We start from the raw sequence: 15,295 nt of genomic DNA, 5'->3' as shown, positions 1-15,295 counted from the left end.
AGACCAGCCACCCAACCACTCCTCGCCCCTCCCTCTAGCGGTGCGGCGCAGCTATTATGCGTTAGGCAGGCGCCGCGAAGAGAGAGATCTCAGGGCGCCTGCGCGAAGGGGTACGCATGCGCAAAGAGACGAGTCCGCTGACAGATTGGCGGCGGCGGCGACCCTGGCCCTGGGCTGCAGGGAATGGGAGTCCTCGGTCTCTGAGCACCGCCCCCGCCTCCCTGCCCCCGACATGGCCCAGGAGAAGATGGAGCTAGACTTGGAGCTGCCACCGGGTACGGGTGGGAGCCCGGCGGAGGGCGGCGGCGGCGGCGGGGGCCTCAGGAGGTCTAACAGCGCCCCCCTGATCCACGGCCTCAGTGACACTTCGCCGGTGTTCCAGGCCGAGGCGCCGAGCGCCAGGCGGAACAGCACAACGTTCCCGAACCGCCACGGCCTGCTGCTACCGGCCTCCCCCGTCCGCATGCACAGCAGCCGATTGCACCAGATCAAACAGGAGGAGGGCATGGACTTGATCAACAGAGAGACGGTCCACGAACGCGAGGTGCAGAACGCAATGCAGATAAGCCACTCCTGGGAGGAAAGTTTCAGCTTGAGTGACAACGATGTGGAGAAATCCGCCTCCCCGAAGCGCATCGATTTCATTCCGGTGTCACCAGCACCATCACCCACCCGGGGAATTGGGAAGCAGTGTTTTTCGCCATCCTTACAAAGTTTTGTGAGTAGCAATGGATTGCCTCCAAGCCCTATTCCAAGCCCAACGACCCGATTTACTACCCGGAGAAGCCAGAGTCCCATCAATTGCATTAGACCAAGTGTTCTCGGACCACTGAAAAGAAAATGTGAAATGGAAACTGAGTATCAGCCAAAGAGATTTTTCCAGGGCATCACCAACATGCTTTCTTCTGATGTTGCACAGCTGTCAGATCCTGGTGTGTGTGTATCTTCTGATACCCTTGATGGAAACAGCAGCAGTGCCGGATCTTCCTGTAACTCACCAGCGAAAGTCAGCACTACCACCGACTCTCCTGTGTCGCCTGCCCAAGTGGCCTCTCCGTTTATTCCAGTAGATGAACTTTCATCTAAGTGATTTCACCCACCCATCCTGAGACTCGGTATTTTTTTTTTTTTTTGCAATGGAGAGAAATCAGTTGGAACAGGCACTGAACTTTGTCGATTAATTTGAGGCTATTTCCTATATGACCCTTTTCCTTTTTTGGAATTTCCTGAAATGTTTTGTTTTAGAGAACTTTTATGTCAGGTTTGTGCGGATGTCCTTGAATTCAGTGTAGTAATATTTTCAGACGTTTTTCCAATAAGTGTGTTGAAGCATACATCTTTATGCTGCTAATATGTCTAAATACATATGTTAACCCTTGATTTTTTTTAAATAATTGAGAGCTCTATTTATTTATGGGATTATTAAGTTCTGATGCAGATACAAATGTTGAATTAATCAACATAGTAAACTGATGTTTTAAAATTCCATACTTCATACCCACACTAATTTTTAGTTATTTTCAGTGATTCCTAATTTTATTTGATAAAGAACAATGACTTGCCTATTTACAGCTATTTTTTAAAATGTTAGTTATATCAATCCAGTGGTTGTCTGTTTTACCCAGGAATCCTTGGATATTTAAATTTCTGGGTACAGAAGTGGATGGGAGGGGGAATGACAAAAGAACAAAATATAAACATTTGCAACAAATCTTTTAAAATTAAATATATAGAAGTAAACATTTAAGAAAAACATTTTTAATGAAATTGTAATAGTTCTAATAGTTGTACTTACACTCTAATAAGTATATAGCTACTATATAGAAAATTTAAAAAAGAAAAAATTTTTTAACCAGAAAGTGCATTCTCTTGGGTCAATCCTAAAGTGAAATGGGACAGTGCCTTGCAGTCTTAGCCCACTATACATAGGCTGAGGCCAGGTTCTTTGTACCAATGCAAACTTAAAAGTTTTTCAAATGTAGAAAATGTGTGGGAAGCCTTGTTGAACTTTGGCAGAACACCAGGCAGATAAAACTCTCTCAGTCATTGATATGCTTTAAAATCCATTCGTGCCTCAGTGAGAATCCTTGCCAGTGAGGAGCCAGAGCAGCTTTTGGCTGCTTTTCTGCTGTGCTCATCTGTCACCTTCCTGGTTTTCCCTGGCTCAGGAAGGAAGTAACTGTTTCCTTGCCAACAGGTCCTTCCTCTCTGCCTCCCACCAAACTAGGGCATCATCAGTTAGACAAAGGTACAGTGTGACTTGGATTTCTGACAGCAAGCAGCAACAGGGCTGTGTGTAATTATTTCAGGAACCTCTGTGGTTAAAGCTATAGCTGGAGTTGACTGCCTTGGGGATGTCAGCTAATTAAGGGTCAGTGGCTTGCAAGAGAAAATCAGTGGAGAGTCACATAGGTAAATCATTATTTAACTTAGAATTTGTTAAAGGTAGAATTGTAAAATGTTCTTTGCCTTTTACAACTAAGACAAAATATGAAAATATTTAATAATTGTTTTTTTATGTTATGCTTCCTTATTATGCCTCTTACATCTTCCTTTACTAAGTAGATTGATAGCTATGGATAGATAGAAGAATGGCAGACAAAAGGGGAAGGGGAAAAATATAAAAGACTGAAATCAAGACCAAGACAAAAGCTCCGGCCTACTTTTTTAAGTTTTTGCCTACAGAGACTTTAATCTTATGTGGAATTTTTATAACTATGAGAATAAATGGAACTGGTCAACTTTAACAGTTGCCTCAAGAATTCAGTGAAATTCTATCAAGGGTAAAATTGTGTCGTCCATAGGCTTAAAATTCTCTATTCTGAACAATAGTGTTCATGTACTCCAGTTCTTTCCTTATTCCTCAAATTCAAACCTGTATATACAACTTACTGCTTCCAGAGGTACTTCACCTCAGTATCTCCAAAACATAATTAATTATCTTCTCATCGAACCTGTTCTTGAATTACCTAAATTGATGTCATCACTATCTAATTTTCTCAACCAGAAACCAGGGGAAGCATCTTTGATTTTCCCCTTTCCCTATCTGTCACATCCAACTTAATCACTAAGTCCTGTCTACTTCTGAAAAGAATCTCAAATCTGTATCTCTGTTGACCCTGAGTTATCCAGCCTAAGTGATCTCCCAGTCTATTTTCTTCCCCTCCTTTTGGCCCAGTCTTCATATTGCCTTTAATGTGATCTTTCTAAAATGTAAACTTCATTGTTTTCACCCTTCTGCTTAAGAACTTTATGTGCTTTCCCCATTTTTTTACAATACAGGGAATGCTTTCTTTAGCTTAATGTATAATAAAGTCCTTCATGAACTGGCCATACTCTAAAACTGTGTTAATCCTCTGCTCATTCTATCTTAATACACATTCTTCCTCCTCCTCTGCAAACGCTAGGCTGCTTGATATTCTTTAAATATGCCATGTACTGTCTTGTGTTTGTATGTTTGAGTAGATTGTTCCTTCTTCCTAAAATGCCATTCCTATCCTTTTCATCCAAGCAAATGCTTTTTTTTATTGCATGTAAATTTAGCTATGAAATAATGTATACGTGCTGGTTATAAAAATATTCAAATAATGCAGATATCTATACAGTGAAAAGTGAAAGTCTGCCTTTTACTATGTAAAATTCATTCCCATGGGTAATATCTGTTACTAATTTGGTATATATTGTAACAAGATGTTTTACTTTGCATTCCCATGTATATATGTATATAAATTCAGGAAACCAATGTGTCATTGACATCTCTCTTCCTTTCTTTCCCCTGTAGCTAATCATTCACCCAGTCTTACTGATTTTATCGTCCAGAATCTATCTACTCATTTTCATCTCTACTGCCACCCTGATCCAGCTGCCATCATTTCCCTCTTAGGCTTCTGAAGTAGCCTCCTAATTCCCAGTTGTCCCCATCACACTGTGGGCGGCTACCCATTTATTCTCCATACAACAAATAGAGTAATCCTTTTAAAATTGAAAATTTGATCCTTCCCTCTCCCAGCTTATAGCTTTTCATTTGCTTCTGTTCTTATGGTATGCCAAAATGTATTATTCCTGTCCTAGGAAGCCCTGTGGGATCTGGCCCTTGTCTCTCCCTCCCCCACTCCCTTGTTTTCTGTGCCTCACCCTCACTGGCTTGCTTGCTTCTTGTTAAATACAGCACAGTCTCTCCTATTTTAGGTTCTTTTGCCAAATCCTTTTCCATGAAGACTAGTGAAATCTTTGCTTCTGTGAGCTTATTTTTCTATATGGGTGGTAACTTTTAAATCCTGTGAGGCTCCAAGAGGTTTTATAGACAATTTACATTATCATATTGTTTATAAGTCGATCATACAGTAGAATGTAAGGACTAAGCTCATGTAAGAATTATCTTTCAAAAGACAAAATTTAAAGATATTAGTGTTACTAATACTATATTACTAGTCTATAAAGTTTGTGCTGGAAGTCCCAAAGCACATACCAGCATTTAAAGTACCATTTGTCATATATGACAAACCTCTGCAGTATATTTTCCTTTTAATGTTTGTTAAAAACACAGTGTAAGTTGAAAAACAATGATCGCAAAACCTGTGGCTGCTGGATGTCAGAACTTGTAAGCATACTTTAAAAAGTGATTATAATCAAGAGTAACCTGTATCAAGTTACCTTCTAGTGGTTCACATTAATTAGCTCAGGCCAGTTACATACCCATCAAAGTAGGACTCAGAGGAAAATAGGATTGAGAATATTTTATCCCATGGACATGTTTATGGTTAAGTAGGAAAAGTCTGAAGATCCAAGAGAGGTGGGAGATAAGAACAGTTGCAAGAACAAACCAAAGAAGATGCTGTAACCTACATTTCCTGGGTGGCATCCGAGAATAGAAGGAGTCGGCCGTGGGGAGAGGAGGTCAGGAAGCTTTTCTTTTTTTCCCTTTGAAACAGGAAGGACAGTGAAAAGGCTAAGAAAATGTTGAATTGGTTTCCTATATCAGGAGTTTAGGGGTGTGGAGGAAGGAATATGAAAAGTAGAAAGATCTGTACCTGATTGCTTCTATTCTCCAATTATTGAGAAGGCTAGGAAAATTGAAGGCAGGGCAGAAGTCAGTTTGGAGGCTTGAGTGAAATAAAGATTTAACATTGCCTCAATGGAAATCTGTAAAGGCGTGATTTTGAGAGTGAGTGAGGTTTATTAGGCCACACTGGATGCCAGGTTTCAGTAGGATGGCAGGTGCAAAAGAACTGGATTGGATTGACCTAGGTTTAGGAATTGGTTACGTTGATAGTAGGTAAAGTCCAGTGTGCGAAGTAATTAAGGACTGTGCAGAAAATGTAGTTGAATGATTGGCCAAGGCCTTGAGGCTGGTAAGAGAAGTCAGCAGTGGGTGATGGGCCAGGCCACATTTTTCAAGGTCTTCCAGTCAGCCATGACAAAGTATACAGAGAATGTGATTTCGCTGGAACTCTCACTTTAGCAGTTTTGCCCATATTTTTCATGGCTAATTTTGTTAAATCGGCACTCTACTTACTTGATTAAAAAAATTTTTTGAGTCAGTGAACAGCTGTAGCCAAAACAGTTCTTTATGGCTTCCCTAACTTGTCATCCAAGCAAAACATTTTCTTAAGAGATGAAATGACCCTTATATTAAAACTTATGTATATAAAGTACTTGCTATGTATCTGGCATTGTTCTAGGTACTAAATAAATGTGTCATTTCATTTCATCTTTATCACTACCATCTGAGATAAGTGCTATTATTATCCCCATTTTATAAATGAATAAATGGAGGCACAGAGAGGTTAAATAACTTGCTCAGGATTCTAAAACTGGGACATAGCATTATTGTAGTGGTTAAGAACTCAGACTGTGGAACCAGGTGGCTGTGGCAGGGATTAAGCAGGTCAGTATATATGAAGTCCTTACAGCAACACTGGACAGTTTCATTAGAGGTGTCGGCTGTCATTATCATTGGACTGCGAGTGGTGGTTGTCATTGTTGATCACCATGGAATTGCTAAGGCATCTCATCCTTGACTGATGAAACCCTTACTTTCACACTCAGTATACTCTACCCTTCAAGGCAGCCTGTCCTTTTGGTTGAGTGCTCAGGTGAGCTCGATTGTTTTCCATGTTGGAGAGTCTTACACTGAGCAGACATTTCCCTCTATAGCTTCCACCATTGAATTCAAGTGCAGCTCTGAAAATGCAGAACAAGCCTTATCTTTCTGTTTTAGGTGATTGCCCTAATAAGTTTCTCATCATTTTACAGGTCAGAAACTGATCACTCTGTAATTACCACTCTCTGGTTCTGGATCTGAGAAATCTTGAGCAGTCTTTTCAGTGATCTCTCTCCGTGAAATAGGCTGTCATTGATTGGCAGCCAAGATTTTCACAGGATTTTGATGCCTTCAAGACCGTTTGCCTTCCCCAGCGGGAAAACAAGAGATGGCCTAATAACACAAGCCATTGCCAATGCTAATAATAATTAGCACTAATATTTATTGAGCACTCAATATGGGCCTAGATACAATTGTCAGTGCTTTGTGTGTATGAGTTTATTTAATCCTCATACCAGCCTGCAGAGGTAGGTGCTATCATTATTCCCATTTACGAGGTAAGAAAACCAATTGCATTTTCTCAAATCTCTATTGCTTTCTAGTTCTTTTCCCTTTTAAATTTAGGGCCTTTAAGTTTTTCCTTTATGAACAACAGACTTTTTTCCTTATTTGAGAAAAAGCCTATTTTTAGCTAGTGCTGCCACTTATATTTTGAATCAATATACTTATTAAAAATGATGGCTTTAGGCATTATGTTAGAGGAAGCTGCCAGGAGGATTGTTTCCTTTAGTAATAGGTTAAAAAAATTAAATTGGTATAGAAGGAAATTATGGTGTACATATCTCTTAACTGATTTGCTGTTTTAAATAAGAAATCCCCAAACCACACATTTTAGATTATTTATTGTTTTCTCTTTTAAAAAGATATATGCTTTGTTATATTTGAATTATACAGTATTCTTGGTTGTCCTTAGATTATCTTTCCTAGGGAAACAAAACCAAGATTGTTTTGACCCTGCCCATCCCACAAAAGAAAAAAACAATGAAGTTAAAAATGTATCAAAAAGAAATGTCTTGGAAAAAAAGAAAAGATCCAAAACCTTTTATTACTTAAATAACAACAAGCCTTCCTTCTTTCTCTGTAAGAAACTCCCCAGGGAGTAGAGATTTAAATTCAGAACAATTGAGCAATTCCTGAGATACTTCATTATATATAATTTTTTTAACTTGATAGAAAAATCACTTCACTGTTGAGTGAAGGTGTCCAGAAAGGAAAACTTCCTTTTGAAGACATTTTTAAATTGGTGCTTAGCCTCCAAGTTTCACAGTGTCATGTCCGTATGTTAGACATTTTGAAACAAACTATTGAAAACCACAATTTGTTCCAACTGGTCGACACCATTCTTAGAAATTCAATAAATATTTAAAAATCACAAGTGACCTTTAATTTCTGTATGTGGCTTGTTTGTGAAAGTAATTTTATAATAGTGTTTGGCCAGATAATATCAATTATTTGAGTCCTGTGTGTGTAGAACCAAATGTATGTATACATTCCATGCACACACACACATACCTGACCTTTATAAGCCTTGCTCTGTGTGCTTGGAAACATATTTAGCTTTCTTCCCAGGGTAGATTTCCTCTCATTTTCACCACCTTGATTTTCTTAGGTAGGTTGGACTTTGTAAATCGCAGCTTCCCCCACCCCTGCCATATATAGATTCCATTGGTGCAAATGTTTTATGCTTTGATTTTTCATCCCCTTTCCAAATTCCAAGTTCTGTCCTAAAAGAGAAATAGGTATTGTTCTCATACCTAAGCTCTCTTTGTGCCTGATACCTATTTCTCCTTTTTGAACTTCTGGAATAAATGCTTTGGGAGATGTGAAAATCACTCATTAAATTCTAAGGCAGTGTGACTGAAACTAGGAAACAAAGAACCTATTGCTTTTATTTACCCACGAAAGTTCAGTTTTGTATCAATGCCAAGGATAGTTCTGGTTCTTTTCCAACTGCCTACAGTGATCTTCCAAACCAAACTCACATCTAGTGCTTGTTTACCAAGTCGTGTTGTGAAAGAAGACAATTGAGAAAGATTTTCTGTGTCCTCAAAAAGTAAAATGCTTGGTTGAGGTAACCATTCCTGTGATTCAGGCAATCCCTCCCCGTTGCTTTAACGACAAAGAACTGTTCTACTGTTGCACTGCCAGGAGGATCACCAGAACTCCAGAGTGACAAGTAGCTATTGAGTGTTGGTATCTTTTGGAAAGAAAAACTATGAGCTATTCAGGAGGGAATGGGAGTGGGGAGGCCATGGTTGATGGATCAGGTATTTTTCTGGAGGTGAGCCCTTTCTTGAACTATCAGTGTGAACTCCCTGTTGAGTAAAGAGTGACATTGATGGTTTTCTTTGTGAACATTTGTTTACTCTTTATTGCACTTCATTTGGGATTTGGAGTTTAATCAGGATGTATAAGAATTTCTTTGAGAAGCTTTCCTTTTCTCTTTGAATCTTATGAAAATATAGCAAATAATAATAATGATGATAATCGTCAGATTGCTTTGAGTCAAGTGTTAACAATTCTTGGAGCTCTTTATCTTACCAATTTATCCTAGGTTTCTAACTCTGAATTAACATTCCATACTTATTTAGTCTTTCTCAAGACCCCTTTTTACCACTCTACATGCTACCGGATATTTCTAAAATGCAAACCTGAAAGGCAACTTTAATGGCTACCCCTTAAGTTCAGGATTAAATCAAATCATACAGTATGAGTGAAAGAAGACCTTGCTACCTCCACATACTCCTGAATCCAAGGACTGTAGTTGCACTGAACTGCCCAAGGTTCCCCATGGCTTCTTGCTTCTGTATACTGGCTGTGCCCTGACAAGCTGTGTCCTCTGCTTAGAATGGCTCTTCCTCCCTTCTTCCTCTACCAACCTTCTTTCCTTAACTATTTAAAAACTTAGCCTAAGGGGTACATCTTCTGGAAAGCCCCTCCTGCTGGCCCCTGCCTCTCCAGTCCTGGCCAGTTACATGCCTTTCTTCAGTGATCCTGTTAGGCCCAGAGCTTCCCTCTATAAAGGCAGTTAACATACTGAATTGGTTTCATACGGTTTCTTGTCTCTTTGTCCCCATCTGAAAACAAAGCCTCAGCCTTATACTTCTGTCCCTAATGCTCTTGCAAAGCACATTATAGTTGCTCCAATTTACAATGAGTGGATGATTAATGGATGAACAAATGGCCCAGACTATTTATTAAGAGAAAAAAATATAGTATGATTTTTAGCAAAACAAGTCCAGTCATATGGCTGGGCTCTTCATAGTTTGCTAAGAGACTCAAAATTCATTTATTAAGCAATTTTTATTTGAGCAACTATTTTTGTGCCTCACACTGGCTAGTCTCTTAAAAGACATCTTAGGTAGAAGAAAGACTCCTGCCCTTGTAAAGCACATATTCTACTTACATGCTAACAGGCTAGAGGGAGGTAGATCAATAAACATAATATATAAGTAAATTACATAGTATATACAGTGAGGAGAAGTAAGAAGGTCAGGGTAACTGGGGCAGAGTTTCTAAAGGGACAAATAGTTGGAGGGGTCTTAGATGACCAGGAACAGGGATGGTAGTAAACACAGATGATGTAGGGTTTTGTGTGCCATTGAAGGACGCTGACTTTGATTATGAGAGGTGGAGAGCCATTGCAGGGATTTGAGCATAGAAGAGGTATGATCTGTTTAGGTCTTCAAAGGGACACTCTTGCTATGCTGACAGTAGACTATGAGGGGCAGAGTGGAAGTAGGGGGACCAATTAGGAGGCTTTCCAGCCATCCAAGTAAGAGAAGATGGCTTTAATGAGTGTGGTAGCAGTGGAGGTGTGGAGAAGTGGTTAAATTCTAGATATATTTTGGACGTACAGCCAACAGGCTTTGCCAACAGATTTAAGGTGGGCATGAGAGGGAAAAGTTAAAGGTGATTCTGAGGTTTGAGGCCTGAGCAACTGGAGGGTTGGAGTCACCATCAACTGAGATGTGGAAATCTGTAAGTGAAACAGATTTTTGGGGAGTGGAAATGGAGAGCATTAGTTCAGTTTTGGATATGAAGTAAATGATCCTTACTAGACATTCAAATGGAGATGTCAGATAAGCAGTTAGGTATCTGGAGTTCAAGGAAGAGGGCTGGGCTGGAAATATATAATTGGGAGTCATCTGCCTGTGGATGGTATTTAAAGTCAAGAGAATACATGAGATCACAAAGGGTCACATCAATGTGTGTCAAGAATAGAAGAATAAGAACTAACTGAACCTAAGAGGTCAGGAAAAGGACACTTGAGAAGGAGCAACTAGGGAAGTAGGAAATCCAAGAGAGTGGTGAGTGGTGTCTAGAAACTAGGTTAAGAAAATGTGTGAAAGAGGGTGGAGATCAAGTGTGTCAATGCCAGCTGACCTGCAATAGAATGACTGATATCTTTGAGAGCTAGGTTTAGTAGTGGGTAAGTTATGGGTCACCCTGGTGAGAGTCATTTCATTGGAGCAGTCAGGTAGCAGCACATTAGGTTTAAGACAGACTAGGATGATCAGAATTGGAGAGAGCCAGATGGTTGAAGAAAGAGATTGGGTTCTTTTAGATCCCCAAGGATAAAGAGGAGCTTAAGTTAAAAATCATCCACCTTCTCTTTTTACTGGTGCATTATTATTAAGCATTTCACAAGAAATATCCCTTTGCATATATATGATTATAGTTTGGGTGAAAAAAACAAAGCTAAATGAAACTGTTTTCTTTCATTTTTTGGCATTATTGCAAGGGGAGGAATCTATAAGTAAATGTTTTTACTCTAAACATGATAAACCATTAAAGCTAAAGGCTTGCCAATGCACTTCCTTCATGAATTTGTCTGATTCATTTTATTCCCTTGTCACCTATTTTCTTGATGGCTTTTTTCCACTTATAAATTGAAATTTAGTTCCACACCCATGACACAATTATTTCCGCAAGTTTGACCCAGTTTCTTAACCCAGAGACATTTTCCTCCTTAATGAGTGCTGTGATTTTGTTTTAAGTAGTTCACTGTCCTCTTAGGTTTTATTTGGGGACTTTTTTTTTTCTCATTCCTTTTCAAAATTCTTGCTGAATAGTGGGAGAGGAGAGCACCAGTAATGATAAGAAAGAAAGAATGTTTTTCTCACTCTGAATTGCTCAGATTTCATTTTAATCAGAAAATATTATTAAGTTCACTCTTATGGATTGGGCAGTCTGTCCCACTCCTTCATAGAAGAGAATTCAGGGACATCCAGTCCATATTTGTAACCAAGTGGGAAGATTGCCTTCTCTTGGAACAACTTCTCTGCCCTGATACTGCATTTCTCTTTCAAGACTCCAATCAAGTACTGTTCACTTCATGGTACTTCCTCGGCTTCTCCTGGCTCTAGGTAGTCTTGGTTTCCTCTGAATCACTGTGCTACCTACTTTGGTGTGTGTGTGTGTGTGTGTGTGTGTGAAGTGTGTGGGAAATGGAGGGGTAATGTAATGTGTGTGTGTGTGTGTGTGTGAAGTGTGTGGGAAATGGAGGGGTAATGTAATGGTTAAATGTGAAGACTCTGCAGATGGGTAGAACTGCATTCCAGACCTAGCCTCCCCACTTCCCAGCTTTATGATTTTAGGCAAATCATCTCATCTTTGGTGTGCCTTGGTCTTTTCACCTATTAAATGGGAGTAACTCCTACCTCAAAAGTAGTAGAAATTAGGATAAAGCATATGAAATTATCAGAAAACTGCTAACTTGAATAAGTGGAAACCTGAAGAATACACATAATATATGGAATGATCCTCAGTCTTCATGGGAGATTTCCTGAAAGAAAAGGGTAGTGGCTTATGTATTTTTCCTAATACCAATTCTTATCTATAGAAAGAACTCAGTAAGTATTTGTTAATGATGATAGATGGTGCTGGGAAACATGGAAAGTTTGCTCATGGAAAACTGTGATATGCATGTTATTCTGTATTTATTATTGCACATTAATGAGTGTTTTAAGCTTTAGGAAATCTTTCAGATGAAAAACTCTTATGCAAGGCAAAGCCTAGGGAAGTAATGTTGCAAAATTGATAGTATGTAAAGTCAAGAAATTTCCCTTTCAGTTTTCCTAATACTCAGGAAAATTGCTGGGGTTTCCCCCCCTCATTCACATATCACAGCCAAGAGTACAGAAATCTATTTAATTTTAACACAATATATCAAATTTGGTATAATTAGGAGCCAAGACAACGTTTATTCTTAAGGAAGCTTTTGTTAAGCCATGTATTTAACAAAGTGAAAAAACATTATAAAACATAAGCTAAAAAAATGCACACACACACACAGACACAAACACACTTTCTAATGATAAAAGCAACACAGGTTCATTTTAGAAACTTTAGAAAATTCCAATAATCAAAAAGTAGTATGCTTCACTGAATGCACTATTAACACTCCCACGTATATTGTTCCATAGTTTTTCTTTATTAAATATGCATGTGTAATTTTCACACAAATATGCATCATACTGTATAGTCAGCTCCATGAGCTGCTTTTTTCCATGTAACATACAGTGAATATTTAAATATACTTCTGCATTACTTACCCTCTATGACTGTACCATATTATAGTTAGCCAACTGTTTTTACCTTTTTAGGGTATTTCCAATTTTTTTCTCAGTTACAAACAATGTTTTGATGTACATTTGCATAATTTTTAAAATGTAAAGACCACAAAGTCTTCTTGGACTTGCCAATGGCATATTAATTTCAGTTCAATTTTAAACATTTTAAAACATTTTTTTCCAAGTCAATTTTGAGTGATTTATTTCATGGTCACATTTGGAGCTCCTGTGTGTGAATGGGGGAAAAAATATGTAGTTCTCTGAAAGTAATGTGTATTTCAGATTTTTTTAAATGAATCTAAGATAGGTTTTTCCTCATTTGTACCAAACTCAGAGCATTCTGATGATGTCATCAGAAAATGTGACTCTGAAGTCTTTATCTCCTATGCTAGAGTGATCAGCAATTCAGGATTAGTGAGATCACCAGTAGGTCGGTTATTATTGTTCTGTCATTTCCATAGAAGAAAGCCTTAAGCATGTGGGTGGGTGAGCAGCAAGTGATGGAGAGGCCAGACTTAGATATTTGCCCCACAGACTTTAGGTCATCACTCTTTCCATCTTTCATAGCTATGGAAACTTGAGATCCCACATTTTCTAAGTTAGTCGAGATATCTATGCCTTCAGCTGCCCACTGGAACATCTCAGAAATCACATCATTAAAACTAGCATATTTCTGTTTCATGCACCTAGAAATGACACAAATCTTTGCGACATCATGTTTGTCAGTGTTAAGGTCATGAAAGATGGTCAACAAACACATAGGTCTTAGGAGAAGGCATAATAGAGATGACTTAATCATTCACTTTTGCAATAATGTCTGGCAAATGCCTAGTGTGTATGTACCAGGCACTATGCTACAAGCTGGTGTTACAAAGAGGTGTGAACAAGCCCTTAAGCTGCTCGTGGTGGGGTGCGCACATAGACAAATTGAAAAAGCCAGTAGTGCTTTGTAGTACTTTGCTGGAATATGTAATAGACTATTTCCAAGTTGCTCCAGGAACCCACAGGAAAGAAAGAACAAAGGTGTTTACAAGGGAAGTAACTCTAGCAGGTGGATAAGTGAACAGGCGTTCTCCAGGAAGACAAGAGGAATGTGAAAGTGTCGTGAAATGTGCAAAAGACAGTATATCCTCAGAATTTCCAGCAAACAAGAATTGCAGTGTTCATTTAAAACAAATAATTCTTGACTTCAGAACAAAATTTTTACTGATTTAATGTTTTCTTATTTCTCTATATTTCTAGCTTTTAAAAAACCTGTATATTCCTTTTTAAGAAATTATTAAATCAGTAGACTCCCAAAAGAATAAATGAAATAATAAGGTGTTCTTGCAACTACTTCTTACCTCAATGGCATAGTTTTTATTCTGCTTTGGATTTAATATCTTAGAAATTGTGGCTGCAGATTCATGAAAAGGTAGAATAGACAAAGATATGTAGTTCAAATTATCTGCTAATTTTTTTGTGGTCTTAGATACACTCCAAAATGTAATCAAGATCACTGTGCACATCTGTTGGTCTTAGCATTGGGAAAGCCTTGGGCTGTGCATTCTGAGATTTCAAGCAAAGTAGACTTATAGTGAAAAGGAACCAGAGGTTTAAACTAAATAGATATGTTATAAGAGAGCCATAATAATCTTATTTAAATATTTTCTACATTAAATAGGCATGTAGTACTGTTATGTTACTGTTATGATTTTTTAAGTGAATGAATTTACATCCATGATAACTGTTTAAAATTTCTCCATGGGTTACACACCTCTGGAGCATGCCTGCACCTCTTCCATGAATGTGTACTTTTTCTTATTAAACTACTCTTTTCTTGTAAAAAAAAAAAAAATCTCCATAGAGTTCTACATAATAGCCAATGTGAATACTTGAAGAATAATCTTTTGGAGCCCAGATGTGAATGAAACTTCCTCAAAGTATAATGATTCCTCTATTAAATTTGAGCTTTTTTATAAGCAAGGACTTTTTGTGAGTTTAGGAAGTCCAATTAAAAACTGGAGAGTGATAAGTGGGTAAGTAATAAGAGTAAATTTCTAGTATGGTTGTAACAATATTCACTTGGCACCTACTGTGGGCCAGACCCTGAGCTGTCATTAATAATTTTATCTCTATTTTCTCATAGAGATAAAACATTAATCCGTGCTTCATGGAATTTATGTTATAGCCAGGGGAAATAAGCCCCCCCCCAAAAAAAATCATTGCCAATTACATAAAGGTCAGGAAAGAAATACGCAAGGGGCTGAGAGCTTAAATGGTAAGAAGCACTTGCTTTGTTGACAGGATGGTCAGGGAGAAGCATCATAGCCTGTGAGTAGCCCGGGCAGAGTCCTTGGGCAAGAAAGCTTGGTGTTTTTGAGAAATTGAAATCAGACTAGTGGGGCCGAAGGCTAGAGAGTAAGGGGAAGAATAGCATGAGACGAGGTTGAAGAGCAAGGTAGGCAGTTGATCATACAAGGCGTTACAGACCGATGTGAGGAGTTTGGATTTAATGCTAAATGCAATCAGAGGGCACTAAAGGGCTTTACACAGGGACTAACCTGAACACATTTCCTTTTCATGATTGTTCTTGCCTTGTGGAGGATGGAAGGGAGACCAGTTAGGAGGCTGTTGT

General features: G+C 38.6%; 2 protein-coding genes across 6 annotated transcripts in view; both read left to right on the top strand.

Moving 5' to 3' along the window:
- Positions 1–15,295, top strand: part of PIP5K1B (phosphatidylinositol-4-phosphate 5-kinase type 1 beta) — a 385,124-nt gene that overhangs the window by 78,777 nt on the left and 291,052 nt on the right. The window contains exon 1 of one of the 5 annotated variants that reach the window (XM_057498595.1): positions 11,205–11,472. The exons of the other annotated variants lie outside the window; for them this stretch is intronic. The gene's annotated coding sequence lies outside the window, so the exon portion shown is untranslated. Of the gene's footprint in view, positions 1–11,204; positions 11,473–15,295 lie in introns of those variants that run through there. 5 annotated transcript variants of the gene reach the window in all.
- PABIR1 (PP2A Aalpha (PPP2R1A) and B55A (PPP2R2A) interacting phosphatase regulator 1) lies at positions 109–3,742 on the top strand. Its single transcript, XM_036928412.2, has one exon. The coding sequence runs from the start codon at positions 233–235 to the stop codon at positions 1,088–1,090; it is 858 nt and encodes a 285-aa protein (XP_036784307.1). The 5' UTR covers positions 109–232; the 3' UTR covers positions 1,091–3,742.

The sequence above is a fragment of the Manis pentadactyla genome, chromosome 3 (assembly GCF_030020395.1).
Source record: "Manis pentadactyla isolate mManPen7 chromosome 3, mManPen7.hap1, whole genome shotgun sequence".
NCBI lineage: Eukaryota > Metazoa > Chordata > Mammalia > Pholidota > Manidae > Manis > Manis pentadactyla.
This window is presented reverse-complemented; position numbering and strand designations above follow the sequence as displayed.

Excerpts from the sequence above, each read along its gene's own strand:
- PABIR1 (XM_036928412.2), top strand. The coding sequence starts at position 233 with ATGGCCCAGGAGAAGATGGAGCTAGACTTGGAGCTGCCACCGGGTACG.